General features: G+C 41.2%; 2 protein-coding genes across 7 annotated transcripts; one reads left to right on the forward strand and one right to left on the reverse strand.

Annotated features, from left to right (window-relative positions):
- The first annotated feature begins 785 nt into the window (after positions 1–785).
- Positions 786–17,185, forward strand: LOC120824199 (G-protein-signaling modulator 2). Of its 2 annotated transcripts, none has more exons than XM_040184849.2 (15): positions 786–967; positions 8,205–8,426; positions 8,835–8,970; positions 9,332–9,471; positions 9,552–9,675; positions 10,505–10,620; positions 11,175–11,330; positions 12,141–12,249; positions 12,476–12,632; positions 12,820–12,917; positions 13,220–13,405; positions 14,115–14,277; positions 15,564–15,749; positions 15,834–15,949; positions 16,248–17,185. In XM_040184849.2, the coding sequence occupies exons 2-15, from the start codon at positions 8,206–8,208 to the stop codon at positions 16,413–16,415; spliced, it is 2,076 nt and encodes a 691-aa protein (XP_040040783.2). In that variant the 5' UTR covers positions 786–967; position 8,205; the 3' UTR covers positions 16,416–17,185. The 2 variants fall into 2 exon arrangements, with proteins under 2 accessions (XP_040040783.2, XP_040040784.2); XM_040184850.2 differs by lacking the exon at positions 786–967 and adding an exon at positions 6,080–6,503.
- Positions 16,846–22,164, reverse strand: mcoln3b (mucolipin TRP cation channel 3b). 5 transcript variants are annotated; one of them, XM_078108105.1, is made up of 15 exons: positions 22,075–22,101; positions 21,894–21,939; positions 21,130–21,353; positions 20,874–21,041; positions 20,424–20,577; positions 20,226–20,301; positions 20,037–20,133; positions 19,773–19,872; positions 19,489–19,601; positions 18,859–18,996; positions 18,651–18,752; positions 18,337–18,459; positions 17,812–18,018; positions 17,544–17,671; positions 16,846–17,382 (listed from the first exon to the last, which is right to left on the reverse strand). In XM_078108105.1, exons 3-15 carry the CDS (start codon positions 21,349–21,351, stop codon positions 17,352–17,354), a joined length of 1,659 nt encoding a protein of 552 aa, XP_077964231.1. In that variant the 5' UTR covers positions 21,352–21,353; positions 21,894–21,939; positions 22,075–22,101; the 3' UTR covers positions 16,846–17,351. The 5 variants fall into 5 exon arrangements, with proteins under 5 accessions (XP_077964231.1, XP_040040787.2, XP_040040788.2 ...); XM_040184853.2 differs by lacking the exon at positions 21,894–21,939 and having other exon boundaries at positions 17,062–17,382; positions 22,075–22,164; XM_040184854.2 differs by lacking the exon at positions 22,075–22,101 and having other exon boundaries at positions 17,062–17,382; positions 17,544–17,668; positions 21,894–22,066.
- Positions 22,165–22,194: the final 30 nt, after the last annotated feature.

Genomic DNA, 22,194 nt, shown 5'->3' on the forward strand with positions numbered 1-22,194 from the left:
AGGAGCACAGGGACACAAATGAAATGAAAGAATCAGCGGACATGCGATAAGTCATCCCAAAAGTAGCTGGAGTTTCACTCAGACTGATCTCCAGTGAACAAAGCATCCCAGTGTTTTACTGAAACTTGTCTTCTAAAAACTCAGCGGACAGGTCAAACAAAGTTAAGTCCAAGGCGAAGACAAATACAGATATGAGACCTGTACAACAGGACAGGAAACAGCCACGATTGAACAAAGCCCACAGGTCAAGAAGCAGCGGTTCATCTTCATTTAAAGGACAGTGGAAAATCTTTTGGGAACAGCATCGAACACAGTTTGAACAAAGAGGAAAAGGTGCATCGAAACAAGAGTGAAAAAGACTTCGAAACAAAGGTAAAGGCTGTGGCACTGTTGTTCACAATCCATTCACAAATCCACACTTTTATCCAAAACTCCTGACGAGATAATACACAGTTTTTTTACATAGCCCCAGACTGGCAAAAAAACATTGATTAAATTAATAATACAAATTAACAGTAATGAGGAGTAAGTAAGTAAGGAGTAAGGAGGAGGATTTACAATAAATGAACATGACGTTTAGAATATAAAACGTCATACATATATGTATACATATATGTATATACATATTTGTAAATATATTAAACATTTGACCTGTAACCTATATGTTAGTACGGAAACACGCAACCACTGTGTGCGACAGGGGGCAGGGCAGACCTAAAATTCTGTTCTAACCGTGATGCCAACATTTCCAACGGACCGTGAAGGCAGCAAACGCGGACCGCTAATTGGAGGCAGATCTCCGCGCGAGGAGGGGCTTGTTCAACGTCTGCGTCGCGAGGCTGCGGAGTGCGGAGGCAGCGAGCGCTTTAAACACCGCGGCGCAACGGCCACTGAAGAAGACCCCCGGTGGAAGTATTCGCCCAAGCGGAGGGCATGTTTGTGGAGTATTCGCGTACTTCAACTTGAGGTAACGTTAAGTTCACGTTAAGGGAAAAACTGAAAACTTTTATCTGTTTGTTTTGTTTGTGTGTGTGTGTGTGTGTGTGTGTGTGTGTGTGTGTGTGTGTGTGTGTGTGTGTGTGTGTGTGTGTGTGTGTGTGTGTGTGTGTGTGTGTGTGTGTGTGTGTGTGTGTGTTTGTTTTCGTGTGTGGTGTCAGTCATGTTGCGGTTAAAGCGCAGAGCGTAAACTCGCTTTACTCACCGCGTGGCCTTTCTCTACGTCCTCACCGGCTCGCATAGTTGTACTAACGGACTGAGACGTCTCCCCGCCGTGGTTCGGTGACGTTAACCTGTCTGTCTGCCGTGTGACGGGTCTGGAGAGCATGTGATGACATGTTCTGACTCATTTTGGCTTCCCGGTGTAACGTTTTCTTTAAACGGTCGCACAGGATGTGTCACCATGGGGCACGACTAGTGTGCAAGTCCGTATATTTCCTGTAACCAAGAAACGGAACGAAGACCAAACCTTATTAAATATATTCTCATTAAAGTGACCATGTAGCTTGTCAGTACTTTTGTATTCATATGTGTATATCCAGCTTTCATTTATTGATCAAGCACGTTATTCTCCAAAGGATGTTATTAGAATACAGCCTTCAGGATTTTTTTTTTACATTTAACTTTTTCTTCAAAATAAAATATGTTTTGCACTCCAGAGAGCATCCCTTAATTGGACAGGGGTCGTTTGGGTATTTTCCTAGTGAAACGGAGCATCCAACAATTTTTTTTTTTTTTACCTGCACTGCTTTTCAACTGATGCTTTCCACTCAAGTGACGAGAACATCTCCTGCTAAAGAAAGTCATAGGAACAGCTTTCATAAAGTGGTAGCTGGACAGACACTGAATTGTACTTGACCATTTGCAAAATGAGTGGAGTACCAAACAGAACGTGACTCCTATGGCTGGCCTGCACACTCTAGGTTGGATTCTTCCTGTTAATGAAGATTTAAACTTCCAAATGAACTTGTGACTGGCAACAGTCTTGCCACACAAAGAAAGATCTCAGTTCCTTTCTTTGTTGCTAAATTGGTCCTTCAGTGTTTCTTGATTTTTGGAGAAGCTATTGCACAATGCTTCATGGCTTCAAGTGTTGTTGACATTTCTTTCTTATTTTGAATTTTTTTTCAGTGCAATCGGCAGTTTGACACTGCCTTTTTTTTTTTAACCATATGCCGGCACATGACACCTTACTTTACCCTGAGAGCGAACTAAAAACCCCATTTCAAACTACACAGGAAACATGCGGGCCGGTCAAATAGTCACGTTATCATTTGAAAGACATTACAAAGAGCGGGATGACTTTTGACCACAGTGTGTTTCTCACAGACGTTGTGGATGATGCATCCGAAAGTGCTGCACCTGCGGGGTGTTTGCGCACGTTACGTCGTCTGGAGTTTACAGGATGATTCAACAAAGTGCCGCATTCAGCCTGAAAAATGCGTCAGTCAGCGAATGATGTCATAGGATAAAGGACTCATTCAAGCCACTCTGAAGGAAAACACCAGGACAGCTAAAGAAAAGCTCAAAACAATAAGCGCATGATTTGCGAATCTCATGTTCTTCTGGCCTCTATAATGTTCAAATATCAAGATCAGGATCAGAACTGTGTCACATCTGGCCCCAACTTGTGTCGGTCCACAGCATGTTTCCATATTGACCTGTTAATCTCCCACACACACAAATATGCACACTCTGTCCTCAGCTGACCGGCAACCACTAATATATTTTGCTCTTTTTTTGAACTTCTGCTCTGGAACATCATACTTCGTGTTTGCTGATTGGTCTTTTGGCTGTCTTCTATTTTCAGCTGTTGCAAAAACTCTTCCTTTTCAATCAGGGTTTCTTAAATTCCTCCAGGTCGCTGAGCTGCATTGTCGGACTTCGGATCTCGTCTTTAGCACGAGGAAGATCCCTTTTCAGGTGATCTACTTTGTAGAGACGTTTCTCTGGTTGTCTTCTATCCATTGAGCCGTCTCTGCAGCAGACCATAGTGGTGCGAATATGAATTTGGTGTCTTCCGTAGCATCTGGTTATGTGCAGTAGATTATCTCTGTGCAGTAACGGGCGGTGTCAGGTGAAATGGAGAATAATCTCTAGAATTCTCCGTTGTAGCCAATGATTTCTCAAATGGATGATGTCACAAACTCAATGTAGGAACATTCCGTCCCCGTTGATCCAACGAGGACTACAAACCAAAACGAGAACCACGCCGCACAGCTGAGCCTCATGAGCTGATTGCGCTGATGACGGAAGGAACAGGAGGCTCTGCGTTGGTCACTTTTTGATCCAAACTTCTGCTGCTTTTTGTATTCTGAAAATGTGAGCCATTTAGTCACCAGTTCATTCAATAAGTCTGCTGTGTTTGCCATGTGCTCTTGTCGACCTTAATGATAAAAAAGAGCCCTATTAGATACATGGATTTTTGGATGGATGGATTTTTTTTTGGTAGTGGAGGCTGCAAATCTGTCACAGGAAGCTCCCCCTAAAGCAAAATGTATGTTCTATTCGACACAAAGTTTGCTTGTTTTACTTTATTTATATATCTAAAAATATCTTAAACATGAGGGGCAATGTGCCAGTGCTGCCTCTTTATAGGCTGTGACTTGACAAGGGCTCCAACTAATGATTGTTTTTTTTTTAATCACTTTCTACAGTAATTGGGTCTTCAAAAAGTGTTTCAGGTGTTCAGTGAGCGTTATCTTCTGCTTCCCAGCTCTAGTTTCACGATAAGCGGCGTGACAACGATCGTATTGTGTCTGACTGCTGAAGTCCTGCGCTGTCTTTTGCAAACCACGCTCGACACTATTCAGCCTTCCTGGAAGACAACTGCTTGTCAATCTCAAGGTTTTTTTTTTCATGCCGCCAGTAGCTCGACAGTTGCGAGGGATCCGTTATGTGGTTGAGTCCGGCTCTGGTTGGGACCTCCTGGCTGACGGTCATGTATGGCGGCCTTTCTGTGCGCTATTTGCAGGACAGGGAGCATTTACTTCACGTCCGCCAGAGGTATGCTGCGTATTTAGTGTCAAATTAAATGTAACCCTCATTTATGTTCTTTTTTGACCGTAAGATTATTGCAAAGTGATATTTTTCAAATATCCAGCTCGATATTATATGTAAGAAAGTTGCATATATTCATGTGCTTCAAACTGGGATAAAAAGCTTGAATGGTTTATCTTTAATTATTGTGTTACCTGATAATATTCTATATGGACTGGAGCTGAAACTATTAGTCAATTCATCATTTAGTCAATCTGTAAAAAGAATTTGGAAACTATTTTGATAATCAATTCTAATGGCACGAATAATGGCAGTTTAGTGAGTTTTGAATAATCATGGAATGGATTTTAAAAAGTATTACTTTATTTTGTTTATGCGTAATAATGACTTCATAATAATCACTCATCTGTCTGTTAATTCGTTCAGATATATTTACAGATTTGTGTTCGTGCTTATAGATGTTTTCACGTGGCCGTAACATGACTCCTTATTGCAAACCGATGAAGGGTGCAGATCCGACCACAGGAGGTCCTTACTTACCCTCATTTAAATATTTCATGTTCTGACAAACAGTTGTGAGAATATGCGGCCGATTGCAGGCCTTGTTGTTGTCGTATTGTAGCCGATATGTTGCATCACCCTTTGTAATGTTAGTCATACACGCAAGCCGTGTCAAGTCGGCGGCCACCGCCACATTTTCCCTCAAGCTGAATTCCTCTCTGTGTCAATAACCTGCAGGCTCATCGGTGCCCACTGCTGAAAGCAATCCGATTACCAGATACCTGCTCGTCTAGTTTTAACGGCACAGGAGTCCAGTTGCTTTACGGGTGCTCTGAGTTCTCAATTTCATCTTGATTATTCGATTTCATGCTGGTTCAGGGATTTGCAGTCAAATGGTAAACTATGTTCTAACATAGTCTTATGCTAAAGGAGTGATAATTATCTGTATTGAAGTTTAACATGTGGAAAGCATAATTCTATTTGCAGCCGTGTCTGAAGAAAGGAGAGCGAGTCAACCTGCTTGCAAACAAAGGCTCGGAAAAGGTGTCCATCTTTCACTCGAGGTGTCTCACCTGCTTTCTAAGGGCCATAATCTGGTTCAACATGTATCGATGCAAGTTGCATAACCTAGTTCCATATCTCACTTGGTTCGCAAGTTTTATATCTGCCATCTCTCTATATGGTCTAGTGGTTCGGATCCGGCGCCGCTGCGGGCCACCTGCCACTGAAGATGACCTTAGTCTGTGTATAAAAGCTTGGCGTTTTGACTGCTCGTAGACGCCATCTCCACAGAGCACTGTAATACGTGCTTGTGCATTTGACCTCCTGCTTGCAAGCAATAAATTGACTTTTACAACTTTGATCATTCATCAAGACTCAAATCACAAATCATTCTCTTCTCCCGAACTAGTTTTATTGAAATATTCCACAACAGCAGGTAGGCAAGTCAATGCAGCAATCCTTTAACGCATAATTGTATCATTTATCAGTTAACTAAAGCTACACGGGAACAACAACAACAACAACAACAACAACAACCGGTCTGTCGGCACCCGATCCGTACATCCGCTCGATTTGATCCAGCTGTCAACAGAGGTTCAACGATGTTTCAAGGTCATTCCGTACTATTTTGTAGTAAGTCATTTGTAATGTGGCTTTAATTGGGCTGAGGTAAATAATAATGCTATCATGATGTGTCTTAAAATGTAGTTTTTGGCAGCTTAAATAGGACCCGAGTTTTCCAGCGCTTGGGCGCCATGTTGTTTCTTCCCCTAGAGGGCACATTGGTGGTGAGTTACTGGAAGCTTTGGAGGGATTGTTGGCCTTTGGTGTGCAACTAGTCATTGAGAATTTAGAAATTCAACAACAAGTAATGCATCTCATTTAAATTCATGTAACATTATTTTCAGCAGACTGATCTGCAGTAAAATATCCATCCGTGCTTCCCGCCGTGGAATGATTATTTCTTGGCGTGTCGAGCAAATAGCCTTAGGGTTCACTGGGGCCACTTAAAGTGTCTATAATTACCCCTTAGATCCGGCCTAATTGGACCTGACACAGGCCATCAGGTGGCTTAGATAGCAAGTTAGCAGTGGCTATCTCATGGACAAGTACGCTAATCAGCTAAAGCATCCTCCTGTTGTAGTTTTCCGCTTGGTAAAAATCTGGTGTTAATCTGCGCTCGCTTAAACAAAAGGTTTCCAGCCCCTGCTCCTGACCTTTTAAGGTTAATGTGGACGCTGAGCGGATTAAGTCCTTTTTGTGTTGCTCCGGGTTAGCAGACGGCTCTGAAGGAGGGCGGCAGATCCACGGGAGCCGTGTTTTCTTTTATTTAAATGAAATTAGGACACAGTGGCCGTGTGCGTTATGTGTGTGCACGTGAGGGAAGACAAGGTCAACTGTGTCGTGCTGAGGGAGCCGTGTTCGCCCGAGGGAGTGATCGGGAACCGTGAAATGTCCGTCGTGTCAAACTGTCTACGGTGCATCAGAATGGGAAGAGGCAACAGGTACGTGGGCACCGAGCGTTAGACGTCAGGGAGCACGCTAATCCAGACAGTGAAAGGTCATGCATCTATGTTATAGCTTTTTTTTTAATCATACAAATTGGTTGATTAGCCCCAATTGTTACAACATGCCACGGAAAACTATCATAGCAAACATATTTTTTAAAAACTCATTTTTTCGCAAGTATTACAGTTTATACTGGTGAGTAGGAATGATGCTACAATTAAACAAGCAGTAACATTAAACTCAAATGTGTGACTAATATTGAATCCAGAAATAGTTCATTAATACATTGAGTGGACAAGATGATAAATAAAGGAGCCGTGCAGTAGATTCAACGTAGTCTGTCGTGTTGGTTTGGAGCGGTAGCCCTGAACCCCGGCAGTGACCATTGATTTCCTGAAGCATTTTGCTGGTGGGTCAGGAGACGGACAGGCAGGACGTCCTGTCTGACTTGGAGCCCTCGTTTTGGCCCCATCACGGGGGCTCCAAAGTTAACTTGAAAGGAGAGCCATGTCTAAGCCCTGCTTGTCGAATGATGTACCTCTTCCTTTTAAACTTAAACCCAATTCTGCCAATTATTTATATTTAAATCTAATTATATCAAAAAATGTTTCTTAGTTTATTTTATCTCTGTATGCTTACCGCTTGTAGACCGGCCTCTTGAGACTGCATCCTTCAAATGAAATGAACGCTGGAAGTCCTGTGCACCCATGCATGACTTGTTTGTTTTACAACTTTATGATATAATCCTGTCTCTTTTTATTTTTTTTATGCTGGCAGTTTGATGTTGCTGGAAACGGATGACCTTGTTTTTTTAGGAAGGGTGTGGAGAGTAGTAGTCATCATCCCAGACCGAGTCGCCAAACAGTCAGGATATCTATTATTAATTCTATTGAGAGGGTTGAGGACTTTCTTGTTGATGTCGATGTAATCATTAATGTCATGTACAGTGTTATTGAATATCTGTGAGGTCTCGACTGTTGATGACACAAATCAAACAATTTCATTTTATACTTATTTTATTGAGTAAACGTAAACTGATAATTAAAATAATGGTTTATAATTTCAGCCCTTTTTGTTTCAGACTGCGGTAATCTCTCGATGTGATGAAGTATCAAATGTTCATGTAGGGATGATTTCTTGGAACCACTCGTGCGACCGCAGCGAAGGTCCATGCATATACATTTTTAATTGTAATTGAAAGATGGTTATTGCAGCTATGTCCTTTGTAAAAGTTTCAGCTCCTTATCTCCCATTATATTGAGCTGGAGAGATGCTACGAGAAAGAATTGTGACTGTGCTGTTCTTGAGCATCCCGAGCTTAAAAGAGTATTTCATTCTTTTCAAACTTTTTTTTGAAGTTAAATTTGGTCCAAGCGCCAATGGTCAACACTCTAGTTTCAGCTTCTGGAATGGGATTATTGTCTGTCTTACAATAGTACATTTTGTTCATTACCTCAAAACAAGAGGCAGGTTAATCCGTACTGAATATGATCATTGGTGAAGGACCTTTTTCAAGAAGTCTAGTTCATTTTGACATTAGAATTGATAATGGTATTCAAACTTTTTTGGCCCATATTTTTCTCTACGTTCAAAGTGATGAATGTGGCGAGCCGTCTGGGTGGACTACAGTGAAGTTGGGGGATAAAAAAGTTCATATAGTTCCCATTTGCATCTCACAGAAAGGCCTCTTCTTGCAGGATGGAGAACTCGTGTCTGGACCTGGCTCTGGAAGGGGAGCGGCTCTGTAAGTCTGGTGACTATCGTGCCGGTGTGTCCTTCTTTGAGTCTGCCATCCAGGTTGGAACAGAGGACCTTCAGATACTTAGTGCCATCTACAGCCAGCTGGGAAATGCCTACTTTCACCTTCAAGAGTACCACAAAGCCCTGGAGTACCACCGCCATGACCTCACACTTACGAGGTAAAGCCTCTCACATCCTTAATAATTGTTTTAAATCCATATCCTCCTTTTCGGACCATTTTTCATATGGATTGTATCACCTTGAGAAATACCTGGGTTTCCTGCTAATTTCTAATATTCGACCGTGTGCAAAATGGTTTTACAGAGGTCCAACGTGGGTTTTTTATAATTAAACTCTCTTCAAATATATTCTTAACAATACTAAACCATTTTATTTAACATTAATTGATTGGGTTAAATGTTAACCCATCTGCCCCTTCATGAATGTAAGTTCTGATCTCCACTGCTTGCAAGTGTAAATTACTTTCTCGCCTGTCTCGACTTGTACATTTCAGTAATTCATTAATCTTCCAGTCTAGTAATTTACACATGTTTATTTATTTTTTTAATTCTCGTTTGAACTCCTAGAACAATTGGAGATGAACCTGGTGAGGCGAAAGCCAGTGGTAATCTTGGGAACACATTGAAGCTATTGGGACGGTACGATGAAGCAGTAGTTTGTTGCCAAAGACATTTGGATATCACCAGAGCCACGTATGACAAGGTGGGTCAGTAAAACTACAATGAGGAAGTTACTTGGTTGAAGCTAAAATAGTTCTCTTTAGCCTCGTTCTCTTAATGAACGATGGATGAATGAATGATTGAAAAGTTCAGTCAATGGCTAAAAGCCCATTTGCTTTGATTTAGAATGACTGGATCAGAAATCGTTTCCAATCAATACCGCATGACTCGCTCAGCAGCTACAGAATAGTTTTTGCATGCGCGATGACGGCGAGGCGTCGGCGCAGCAACTAGAATAGTTTGCCAGCCCGCGTGCAAACACAAGCATGTCTGGTGTCAGTGTATTTTAAGTATATAATTATTGCCCTGGTCACTCCTGTTTCCGTTTGGTGTGCGTGCTGTAGGTTGGGCAGGCTCGAGCGCTATATAATTTCGGAAACGTTTACCACGCCAATGGCAAGAGCATCTGCTGGAGTGGAGCCGAGCCAGGAGATTTCCCGGAGGAGGCCAAGATCGCCCTGAGGAAAGCTGCACAGTACTACGAGTGAGTTGGTACCAAATGTTTTTTTTGTTTCTTGTGAAAAAAGCCTGAATGTGTTTCTTTGATGTTATCTTTCTATAAAGAGCAAACCTGTGCTTGGTGAAGGACCTCGGCGATCGAGCAGCCCAAGGTCGTACCCATGGTAACCTTGGCAACACTTACTATCTTCTGGGGGACTTTGAAAATGCTGCAGCTGCACACGAAAAGGTAGGTAGCAAACGTGTGCGTCAGTGTCTTCTGCACATCACCGGCTTTAAATATGCTTAATTTCTTGTATTTTTAAAGGCAAGTTATGTTAGTTGATAATGTGACAATTACTTCTAGCATCTAGTTTTGAGGATTGCAAGCAATATCATTTCCAAAGCGTATCAAAGAACTAGGGAGGCATTCAGATAAGGAAAAGTATCTCTAGGACTTGTATTACTGATTTTATCAATACCTCTGTTCTTCATGACTAAATCACTGCTTTTAAAAACATGTCACATTTCCAAAACAAAATATACACTTGTCATTTACGATGTTTTTATTTTATTTTCGAATATGTTTGCAGCAAAGTCCATGTAGAAGCCATTAAAATAACTGAAAACGCATCTAAAATGTCAAAACAAATATTGTTCCTGATTGGAACTGGAAATGATGACCGTCAATAACGAAGAACACTGATATCTGATTGTATCAGGCATTCCTCCCTCTGCCTGCGGCTTCTGCTGGCAGGCTTTATCTCAGCCGGCAAACGGGTTTACAGGAAGAAACCTATGGGGGTTTGTAGGTGGGTCTGGGTGTGTTTGGAGGAGTTCAGCCTCTGAGGGAGCAAAGGAGACGCACGCGGCGGAGCGATAATGAATTGTTTATTATACTCCCTTTCTGATAATGAATCCCACAACATGCTACACACTGTTCCTATTAAGAGGAAGTAGACGTTCTGATCCACACACCTTTTTGTTTCCTTCCATGTCAGGATTGTGAACGAAGTGTCCGTCTTGATTTTGTCCATGTTTACTTGTAATCTGAGTAACATGCACTGTTTTTTTGGCAGCGGCTGCTCATCGCCAAAGAGTTTGGGGATAAGTCTGCTGAGAGGAGAGCCCACTGTAACCTTGGCAATGCTCACATATTCCTCAGCCAGTTTGAAGTGGCGGCTGGTCATTACAAGTGAGTAAAGGAGGCTGAAGGCCTTTCTCGCATCATGGTGGTCTTTGGCAAATGTCTCTGTATGTCTTGCTGTAATGTCTGCAACATGCTTTATTCGAGTAAAGTCCTGGTCCTGAAAGGCTTTTTGTTTTTATTATTTTCTGTCCTTCTATTCAACATGTACCACTCAAATGTTTGGACACATTTTCCCATTCAATGAGAAAATGAGTCTCGTATGAACACAAAAATGAAGAGTAAAAGGTGAAAAAATAAAATGCATCTTCACGATGGAAGTTGCAGACAAATACTGGAAATGAATCACTGGCAGGTTGATGCAGTGTTTCCCCTGTTTGCCCATCTACAATTCAGGGATTTATAATCACCACAGACGTGTACACACATGGAGTTGTTCAGAGGCTGCAGTTGATGCCATTCCCATGTTTTAATCCAATATTTTCTTGATTTATAGAATACTTTGGAAAATTGCACAAAGAAAGTAGCAGATAACTATCATTCTCCTGCCCCACCCTAGACATTCTTTTGACAGCTTTCCTCCTCTTTGGTTTCGCCCTCAGGAGGACTCTGCAGCTGGCCAGGCTTTTGAAGGACAAAGCTGTGGAGGCCCAGGCCTGTTACAGTCTGGGCAACACCTACACACTACTGCAGGACTATGAGAGAGCCATTGACTACCACCTCAAACATCTGGTCATTGCTCAGGACCTCAATGACAGGTATTGGCAATAAAAGACAGTTGTTGTTTGCGTTCTGCCAAACTGCCTTTGAAGTATAATGCAAATGTACAGTTTGAATGTGGGTGGCCTCTGAACTGGCCAAAATTTGGTTGTTACTGCCAACAGCCATGAAGGAAAAGTTAAGCTGCAGCACACCGAAAAGCAGAGAAAGTCACACAGAAATGAGTTACCAAAAAAGATGCAAGGGATTTTTTTTTTAAAGCACTCTTTTCTAGATTATGTCAAATTGGCTTCTCATGAACTAACTACTACTAGTACTATTCCTACCAAAAAATGTGTCCTTATGGAAACTCAGTTGAACGTTTTTTTTTTTTCTTCACCATACAGATGAGGTCAGTGTGTATAGATATTTCCTCTTTTACACCCCGCTAACAAAGCAATGTTGTTATTCTTATGTTGGGAATACCTCTATCTTCTGAGGAAAAAAAGTCTGAGGAAAAGGAAACAATATTTCTGGTAATATAAACTTGTACAGCTACTTTGTCATTTACGCTCTGTAAAATGTATAAATGTAATATGAGGGAGTCGTTTCAATTCTGTGATTATTGGTTTTGTAATGTCCCTTTTATTCTTCCCTTAAGTAGAAACATGCATATTCCGTATGTTTGCACCCTCCGTGAAATGTGCCCATAAGTGAGATTTAATTTTCTTAAAATGTGGTCTTTCCACCTGCATCTACTCAGGTTTTTGGCGATTGTACTGCACAAAAGTTGTATTATATGCCCTGCCCCATATTGCGCAATCTCAACTGAAGTTGATGAGCCTGTTTCCCTCTCTGTCTTACTGCAGAGTCGGCGAAGGACGAGCATACTGGAGTCTAGGAAATGCCCACACCGCCCTGGGGAATCATCAGCAAGCCATGTACTTTGCAGAGAAGCATCTAGAAATTGCCAAAGAGGTGACTGTTTACGGTTTACCTACTCCCTCAGGGTGCAATCAGTAGCTGCAATCAGGCCACACCCCCCTCTAGGGGTTGCCTGGTGAAAAGCAGGGAATCATAGCTTTTCCGTTAAATGCGTGTGTATTCCAAGGATCTTTTTAGGGACAAATAAAGAATTACATAACAAGAGTTTATTCACTATTTGTTTTGTGGTTGAATGCTTACGTTGGCTTTGATGTTTCAGACTGGAGACCGAAGTGCCGAGGAGACAGCCAGGATGAACCTGTCTGACCTACGGGTGGTCGTAGGCCTCAAGTCCAGCTTTCACTCCAACAGCTTCCGCAATGCCAACACGAATAGCTCTTCTCTGCCCGCTGGCTTCCCTCCAAATTCATTCTCGGGTAATGTGCCATTACAACTGAATCGGTGTTCTACGAGCCATGATTGACAGAAACTGGTAACTTTTTTATTGTCAGTCTTTGTTTACGGTATTCTGTGGGATTTTTGACCTAATACGTAGTGTCATGGATGCCCTCACATGTGTACTGTACAAATGTTAAGTGTTTGTTGTTTCTTTTTTTTCTTCAGGGGTCAAGCCTTCAGTAAGGGTAGGAGGCTGTGCAGAGAACCTGGGAAATAATCAATGTCCTGACACAAATCAAACTGGGAATTCATCTGCACATCCAGTATGTATGAAATTACTCTTCAAGGAACTTCAAATGTAGAAGAAATATAGAAATTACAAATTTACCTGCTGTTGTGCACTAAAGTGGAGGGTGCAATTTTGCTGAATGTGGTGTTTAGCAATAGTATTAATAAAGTCAGCCTGGAACATGTGGGCCAACAGGAGAGCTTTTGTTCTTTGTCATGTAAAATTCGTATTCATTTTCCCCGAGATCCCGTTCATACAACTCGTAGTGGGTTGAACCTCAGACATGAATCTGTCTGTGATGTTCAATTAAAATTCAATCTCACTTTGGATGTACAGGACTGGGAAGAAGACGTATTTCCTGGCTCCTCAAAAAACAACACCATCAAGTCTTCTACAAAGCTCTTCCTCTTCCATCGGCTGAAAAGCAAAAAGCAGAAGAACCCCAAATCGTCTCCTAAAGATCAGCATGAAAAGTGTACCGAGCACTCGGCTCCTAAGCTGGAAGCACCAGGGTCTCCTCAGGTACTTCTAAATGCACTAAATGTTTTCCCCACACACAGTGTGAGGAAAACTTTCTAAATAATATGTTCCAAAACATCAGTCAACAATTTATAGAAAAAAAGCTACGGTGATTAAATTGATAGTTAATGAAAATGCCTTTTTGTGTCAAACCATCCAGTGGTGTTTTAAAAGTCCCGCCCTGTGTTCAAACACTATTTATGCGTTTTTTCATCATAAATACAAAAGTATAAACTTGTATATTACAACTATACAGGAAACATTGGTTATCAAATTATCTTGTGTACTACTACGCTACTACGCTACTTGTGTAGCATACAGCCCACAAATTGAATTTTGTAGTGCAAGCCTGTTTTGCAAAATGATAACTATTAAAGTCTGACGTTCTACACTTTAAAAAAACCCCTCAATTTTCCCACAAGGATTACAGCACTGAGAATGTAGGAGGAATGCACAGATACATCTGATATCTGGTTTGATGAATAATTAGGGTAATTTTCTACAATGTTAGAAAATTGAATTGAATTTTTGGTTGGTTGGTTGCCTCTTTAAACAGGATTTTGACGTGAGTCAGTAGGTTCATGCAGTTAACCCTTTCATTCCTGTATTTGATTGTTTTCCATAAATGCCCGCCAGCTGGCTGGTTTAGAATTAATAATCTGAAGCCTTGTTCTAATGTCAAGTCTATTTGTTTTGTCTTCTAACACTTTAGCTTGGATCACGGGACACTATTGCAGAGGACGGCTTTTTCGACCTCCTCTCTCGTTTCCAGAGCAACAGAATGGACGACCAAAGGTGCTCCCTACTGGATGGCCAGAGCCATCTCACTGCTCATTCCTCTCCCTCCTCATCCCCACCTGTAGCTGACAGGAAATGTGAGTCAGCCCCTTGTGTTCACACCATATTTAATGCTACAATGTTCTGCCTTTTAATAAAAGTAGACATTTGTACTTGAAAGTTATTTTCTTATTAGGCTACAAGTTTGTTCTTCATTGAAGACGAGCCATTTAACAATCCTGTTTGGAACCTGCCCTGGTGACGAGTCACTTATGGTGTGAATGCAGCATGTTTCCTTTACATAGTACATGTTGTGCAATCCTTTTGTGTTTTTTGTGTCAAAGATGACTCCAAGTAATAATCCACCCAAAATCTGTGATTTGAATACAAACCACTCACTGTTTCTTCCCATGAAGTGAATTGTAAAACGTGTGTGGCATCATCCTTCAAAGAGGGAAGCAGCTTTAATGGACCTTTCCTTTCTTTTTTTCCCCAAATAGTCAGTGGGGCTCGTTTCGAGAGGAACCAGGAGCACAGTGCATGCTGGTTACATTTGTGTCCGACTTGATTATGACCTCCTCTGATGCCATAAACACATGTTTAACAATAACCTTAAGAGAACAGACCGCCGCAGTGCATGGCCAAGGGCATGCTGGGAAACACTTGACTGTTGCCAGATCAGAGAGCTGATTGGCTCTTAGATTTGACAACAAATATTAGGTTTTTCTTCTGTGGAATTGTAATGGTTCATTCAAAATGTTTTTTTTCTTGTTTAGCAATAAAAGTAAGTAAATTTTAAATCTAAATTTATTTGGTTGTTGATAAAATATTTAAAACATTTAGCAAAGTGAGCAGCATGTATTTTACAGGCAGAAAAAAAAAAAACATTCAATGCAGATATATGTACATTTCCACAGATATACAGCCTGTGTCCGACGTTTGGACACATTTTCTCAAACTTTTGACTGGTACTGTACTAATCAAACCGGTATGATTTAAAATGCAAATGGCCTTCAGGTCGGCTCAGATGGGATTTAAGTTTCTTTGACTTGCTGTTTATTCCTCGAAGGCAGTTAAAAACTTTCCAACTTGATCGCCTGCTCTCGTCCACTTTCCAGGCGAACAAGCCTATTGTTGCACTCCTTTTGTAATGGTCATGAAGCAAAGGTCATTGTTACAAGCGAGTTGATGGGGAGTATGATTCTTAACATTCATTTTGGCTGGCATGTCATCCCTCTGAAATTCTTCTGTGGTCATTTTTCTTCTACAAAATTATAATGAAATGCTGGTTAGAAGTGTAAAGCCCAAAAAAGGCAGAATTGTAACGCACCCTTCATCAGTTGTTGCAAATCACACCCACATAATCGGTACCATATGTTTCTAGCCACTTTGGGGTGCGAAACACCATTGCAGGATCCTGGTCATTTCCTGGAGCTGCTGGACAGCTCCCAGGCCCGTCGTCTGGACGACCAACGAGTCAGCCCGAGCCATTTTCCTGGCTTACGGCTCAGCACCTACAACCTGCCTTGTACACCCTCCACCTCCAGCACAAGTCAAGCCCCGCCACAAGGTAGCGCCATATTGACAGGGTTTTTTTTCCACTTCCGACAGGATCGCCACTTACTTCGTTGCTAATACCAATTTATTCTCCCAGCCCCGATCTGCAGCACAGATACGCCTCACACACAGTCCCTGTACAGTCGCCTCGAGGCAACTGCTGAGAAGCCCCAAGGGGACGATGTCTTCTTTGACATGCTAGTCAAGTGCCAGGTGAGAAAAATAACTAAAGTATATAGCCTGCTACTCGAGCATTCTGCATTTATTCTACAGTTTAAATATATTTTAAATTGGAAGAAACTACATAGTTTGGGGGAGGAAGACCTTATCCATTTTTTGAAGTCGTACATGCTTTTTCTTTTTGGTGAATGCAATTCAGTTTTTGTAATTAGTTTACAGATCTACACTGTATGTAAGTATGAGACCTGATTTAGTAAAAGCATTCCACCTTGTGTTCTTGAGCATGCATCAGCTTATTAATGCACTCAGTCGTCTCTTGTCAATGTTTTAGGGCTCCAGACTGAACGATCAGAGGTGTGCTGCGCCACCTTCTAAAAGTAAAGGACCAACCGTTCCAGATGAAGACTTTTTCAGTCTCATTGTGCGTTCGCAGTCCAACAGGATGGAGGAGCAGCGAGTCCTGGCCCCTCTTGGCGTAACCCAATCCAAACCAGACTGATTCCACGAGTGAACAATCTCCTTTAGTGTTTTCTTTTCCTTTTTTTGGAATCCCAATACAAGATTGCAACAATGCAAGGTCTCAGACATTACAAAACTGCTCTCTGTGACTGTAAACAAAGGAATTTAGGTATTTGATGTATGGACTTGTTTTAAGATGTCTGACCGACTCTTTGCAGTCATCACCTTTTTTGTGGTGCCCCAATCCTGGACCAAGACTGCCAGCGGCTTGTGCCTACTCCGGAGGCTTGCATCAAGCCATTCACATAAACTGGGTTGTGTTGTCTGGACTAAAGGACATGAGCCAAACTGATTCATGATGGACCGAAGACTCTCAAGCAATAAGGCAAATTGCAATGCATTAAGTATTAAAGACCAGTACATCTTTTCTTGAATTTATGTATCCATCAATAACTCAGATTTTAAAGTATCAGATTTTCTTTGGAGAAATGGACGTCCTCATCCAGTGACTGTTTCAGCCATTTACAGTATCTGCCTCCTAATATTACTTTAAGACTGTATGCGTATTATTGCCATGACCAGAAATGGGATTTTTATTTTTGCAATAACATTTTGATGTGCGGTAAGACATTTTCTAGCTTTTGTATTGGAACCTTCTCTTGACAATGTTAAAAAAAAAAAAAAACTCACTCCACCTTGATTTATTATCTTCAATATACAACATTGGGATCTTTCCAAATTACATTGAAATGTTCGAGTGAACCATTCTGTTTTAACCTCTAGATATCGGAATAAAAAAGTATTTATAAATGTTCTGTGTGTCGTAAAGGTTTATATAATCTCAAACTTTTTCCAGCACTGAAAGTGCTCCAACATTAAATCAAATGAGAACCAAGGCCATGATGTTAAATATTCCATGGGAGGCATGGGATACTTTAACTATATCCCTTTTTAATATACCCATATCAAACACCTGCTAAGCCTCTGAAGTCAGCCTTTCCCTGCACCTGAAAGGAAATTGCTGAGTTTAGATTTAGTTATGGCCAATAACTACATAGAATATAAAAATGCTTTGGCACATTGTGCCTGCATTTAATTAGTGCTGATAAGAGACATTCAAAGTAGTTGAAGTTACCACATTAAATAGTGTGGGCTGCATTCGACGTACCTGCTAACGCAGCAGTTCAAGAAGCCCTTGTTCTCGTCGAGTCTGTACATCCCAGAATTTGGCAGGTCGTTACACCCCGACAGGAATTTTTGCAGCTCTGATGTCGGGGTCCCACTCTGCTGCTGCTGCTAAATTATTGGTAAAAAGTGACCGTTAGGTTTGCTATAATAGCTTCAAAAAAAATTAAAATTAGTTTGATTAACCAAGATACAAATCATCGACACAAGGTATGGAAAAATAATGTACAAAATTAAACTAGTAAAGTCACCTTAATGGTGTCATAGGTGTCGGTGATGATCGTGATGAAAAGGCTGAGGACCATGTAGATAAAGAGCGAAACGAAGGAATAGAGGTAGACCCGGCTGAAGATCCACACCAGGCTGCTCTTCTGCTTCATGTGGTTAAAGGTCGGGTACATGTCGTCTCCGTTGATCAGGGAGAACAGACACTCCGACACAGTGTTCAAGGTACGAAACTAAAACAAAAGGGGTCGGAGAGGCTTGACGTTAATGGTCAAGTAAAAGAAAAGTATTTCCGAGTAGATGATACCGAAAGTGCTCGTTATGTGGAACACTCATAATGATGCATTCATCTGAAATACTTTCAAGTTGCAGCTGGGAAAAGGTGCTGATATTAATAAATGATGTATGGCTTGTAATTTCTAACCCTAATGGTATGAATTACAAGTACCTTGAAATATCACTTAAAACAAAGGTACTTTGTTACATTTCACCACTAATTTCCTTCTAATATAAGAAGAACCATATTTAGAATTTGAAAAATTCAACAAAACCTTCTCATGATATGGGCCGAGGACGACCCAGCCGCAAAAGCAGTAACTCAGGTAGATTATTCCAGCACAGCAGATGAAGCGGATTACATTCGGGAAAGCGGCCCTTAGTGTCAGTATGAGAATCTAAAAAGGCCACAGATAACAACAGAGTAAAATATCAGAAGATTATCCTGAATGCCACACACATTTAGCTAATTCCCTGTTCAGGAATGAGACAAGTTGGTAAAGGTGAGTGTCTTTGCATTCTACAGGATTGTTTGTTGTAAACAATGTGGTATTGATTGCATGTGATGCCCATAAAAGTGTTATTTTACATTATACTTCCTGAAGTAGCCCATGTAGCGGATGACCCCGATCCAGACAAACATGGTACCAGTCCCAAGCAAGATGCTGCAGACATCATAACTAGTGAGGACCTAAAAGAGAAAAAGTGGACCCCTACAAATGTGAAGGAATCACTTCTATATACAGTGTGGATGACCTGATATTCTTACAATAAATCAATCTCAGTTTTCACATTACCTTTGTCTGGATCTCCATCTTGAGAATGGAGCCACTGATGGTCAATGTGTCGCTAACGATGATGAGGATATACCAACCATTCAAAAACTCCAACTTGTCTGACCACGGCACTTGGTTTCTGCTGTAGAGTGTGTACTCCTGTTAACAAATACAGAAGATTTTATTATTAAGTATACAAGTAATTATGATGAATATTAAATGAATGTCAGTACATGTATTTAACACCCAAGCCCATATTTTAGGTACTTTACTTCAATTTTATGTCACTTCATAATCCACTTTCATTCAGAGACAAATTGTTATTATACCAGCATTTTTCACAGTGTGACTATATAGTTAATTTTCATAAAGATATGAGCCATATTTCATATGAATTAACCATTGCCTAGTATGCCATGAAGAGACACAAAAAAGTGATGCTATTGTATAATACAGGTTTCATAACATGTGTCACAAGTTGTAACACTTCTGAAAAAAAGTATAAATAATGTTATGAAAGATATCTACCTGTGAAAATTAAACCAACATTATCAAACTAACTAAAACTAAACTGTGAGCATGAACAATCCTGTAACTTCTATCCTTCAGAATGGATTTGCGGAAAGTGTCGAGTCATTTGAATGAACTTACCAACTGCAGATGAATCCCGTTGACCACTGAGCGAGCGCAGAGGGCAAACGAGCCGATGCACGTTATGATGATGAAGCAGTCAAATAGCACAGTCAGGTATATGTTTCTAGCAGCTGAGGGAACAGAGAGATTAAAATGGCTCACACCCGAGAACAAGGACGAACGTCTTGAAACAGATTTTACTTCCGGCGGAGCCTCAAGCTTAGAGAGCCGCCTTAATGAGTCCGGGGACACGAGCGGGAGGCAAGACGTTGTTCATCCTAAATTCCGCTGCGCAAACTTACATGCTCCAGTTACTTTCCAGTCTCTGCACTCATTGATCTCTACATCGCTTTCCAGGTCAACCGTCATCCTGCCGCTGTGCGCTCGGTTGTCAAAAGTTATCTGTTAACAGGAGTTAGTCACGTTTAAGAAAAAGGACTGAAGTCAAAGTCAAACCCAACAGCTAAGGAGCAGAGACACAAGGGATTTTTGTCACGCCAACGGCAACAGCGAAGTGCTCGGATGTGTCCAATCATCATCATCATCATCATCATCATCAGACTTACAACAACGGTAAAGTCGTAGCAGTCGGGCAGCTCTCGATGTCTCACCGTCTGTAAATTTATGGCTTTAAGGACAAACGTGATCTTGACGGAGAGCATTCTGGAAGACAGAGCAGACGCATTACCTGCGGCGTCTCACATCCTGCATTAAACAGAGAGGAGAAGACTTTCGGTTAAACGTTACGTGCCAACCTTTTGAAATGCAATTTGAAATTTGGAAGCGCTTCCCTCAATGACGGATGATCCATCGGGTAAACGTTAAAGCAATCTGTTAGACGCCACGACAAAAGAGGGGAAAAAAAGTCGACAACAGAGAAGCAACAACTAAAAGCATTAGACGTGGTTTCAGTATTATGTTTCCTCACAGCTCAAACAGTCATGCATACGTACCAGTTTTTACTTGGGCATCAATTTCAAAGGTCTCATTGCCCGGGTAGATGGTACCGTTTCGGTAGAACTCCTGACACACTGTCAGGGGGTTGTAGAAAGTACCATTTTTCTCATATTCGTGATTGCCTACTGTGATGTTGTGCAGATGTCCGTACTAGGAATTAACAATTTACATTTGTTACAACCGTTCAGGGTTCAGAGTTATGCAGTTCAAAGATACAAAACAATAATGATGAATGCTCAAAAAACCATGAACAAAGTCCAATCCCATGACATGACAAAGCTCTTTGGTCACACATGAAATATGCCCTTAAATTCCAGTAATGATTTATCGTAGGAAAAAGGAGAAAAAATGTCTCGCTTGAATTAAAAAAAAAAAAAAAAGTACAAATGATGCTTTCTTGGTGTTTGTTGCAAGAAAAAGTAAAACCACAGCTAGAAGACAGTTACCTGTTCAAGGACGTAGTCGATGTGATCGTAAACATCAGCCTGTCTGTAAACAGCATTCATATCCATGCCTCCATTGACATAATCTTTCAAGAAAAGGTGCTTGAAAGTCATCAGATTCTCCTCCTTGAACCTGACGACCATCTGGTTGCTCAGCCCAAAAGATACTAACTAAGGTTACGAGAAGAAATGACAATTGTTATCTGGGTATTGAAGCAACACAGTTAACATATGTTCAGGTCATGTCTGAGATGTTCACCTGGATAGTAATAATGGCAATTTTGATGATTTGCAGTAGGAGTTTCCATGGTTTTCGGCCACGAGCGTGGTACTTCTCACAGGGGTTCATGAAGAAAAATTTGATCTTCCTTCTGAGACACTCCACATTGTCCAGCTCCTCCAGGCACCGATGGTCGTGGTCGTCCCAGGGAGGGGAGCCATTCGTCTCATGCATGTCATACAAGTCACTGGACTCCTCCATGTCTACAATTAATACAACAGTGACTCAAGTTCTATAATGCATCGTTTGTGTCCTGTTATTAATGCTGTTCAACCAAATACAATTGTCATGCGATACATCATTTATTTTTGAAGATTGTGACGTTCCTTTTTCTGTTTACACTGTATCACTGGACACTATTGACAAAAATTGATCATTAAACCCCTAGTTGAATTACTGTAGAGCTGTGGATGATCCATGGAAATCTATGGGTTATTTTTCCTCTTATTTTTTTGAGTAAAAGACACAAAAACATGGCACGAGCTCAGTAGAAGCTGTGAAATGCTTTCTACAGCAAATGGATGTTCAAACTGAGGAGAGGACGGAGATCCGCTGCCTAGATTGTTGAATATGCAACAACAAAGCAGCTCACATTCAGCTTCCGGCTTAGGCAATCCACTAAAAATGACTTTTTGTCGTGTGGACGATAATATGATATCCCGTTGATCACGGTCAACACTAAACAGTAGTTTTTTTCAATAGAAGAAACAAAATGTAAACACCTTTAGTCGTAGATTACTCACCGATGTCGCGCTGCCTGTTAATAAACTACTTGCGTTCACCTGTCACCTGCGTTGTGTCCGAAATGTCTTGGTCAAATAGAAATTCACGATTCAAGTGATTCAATATATCGTTGTGTTGTGAGAGTGAAAGTAAACTGACTAAAGCCGGTTGAACTTCGCGAGTGCGTGTTGAGTGCGTTACCTTGCGGTCAAACTCCTCAAGCAATCTGTATTGGCTCAGGTAATTTATGTCACGACAACCATACTCATTTTGCCGCTAAGATCTGATTGGCTCTTCGATATGTCCGTCAATACCCTGCCC

Source organism: Gasterosteus aculeatus, chromosome 8, assembly GCF_964276395.1.
Source record: "Gasterosteus aculeatus chromosome 8, fGasAcu3.hap1.1, whole genome shotgun sequence".
NCBI lineage: Eukaryota > Metazoa > Chordata > Actinopteri > Perciformes > Gasterosteidae > Gasterosteus > Gasterosteus aculeatus.

Excerpts from the sequence above, each read along its gene's own strand:
- LOC120824199 (XM_040184850.2), top strand. The coding sequence starts at position 6,364 with ATGTGTGTGCACGTGAGGGAAGACAAGGTCAACTGTGTCGTGCTGAGG. Across the intron at positions 12,250-12,475 it reads ATCTAGAAATTGCCAAAGAG|ACTGGAGACCGAAGTGCCGA; the intron begins GTGACTGTTTAC and ends TTGATGTTTCAG. Across the intron at positions 14,278-15,563 it reads ACCTGTAGCTGACAGGAAAT|CCACTTTGGGGTGCGAAACA; the intron begins GTGAGTCAGCCC and ends ATATGTTTCTAG.
- mcoln3b (XM_078108105.1), bottom strand. The coding sequence starts at position 21,351 with ATGGAGGAGTCCAGTGACTTGTATGACATGCATGAGACGAATGGCTCC. Across the intron at positions 18,997-19,488 it reads ACGGGATTCATCTGCAGTTG|GAGTACACACTCTACAGCAG; the intron begins GTAAGTTCATTC and ends ATTTGTTAACAG. Across the intron at positions 18,460-18,650 it reads GCTACTTCAGGAAGTATAAT|ATTCTCATACTGACACTAAG; the intron begins GTAAAATAACAC and ends TGGCCTTTTTAG.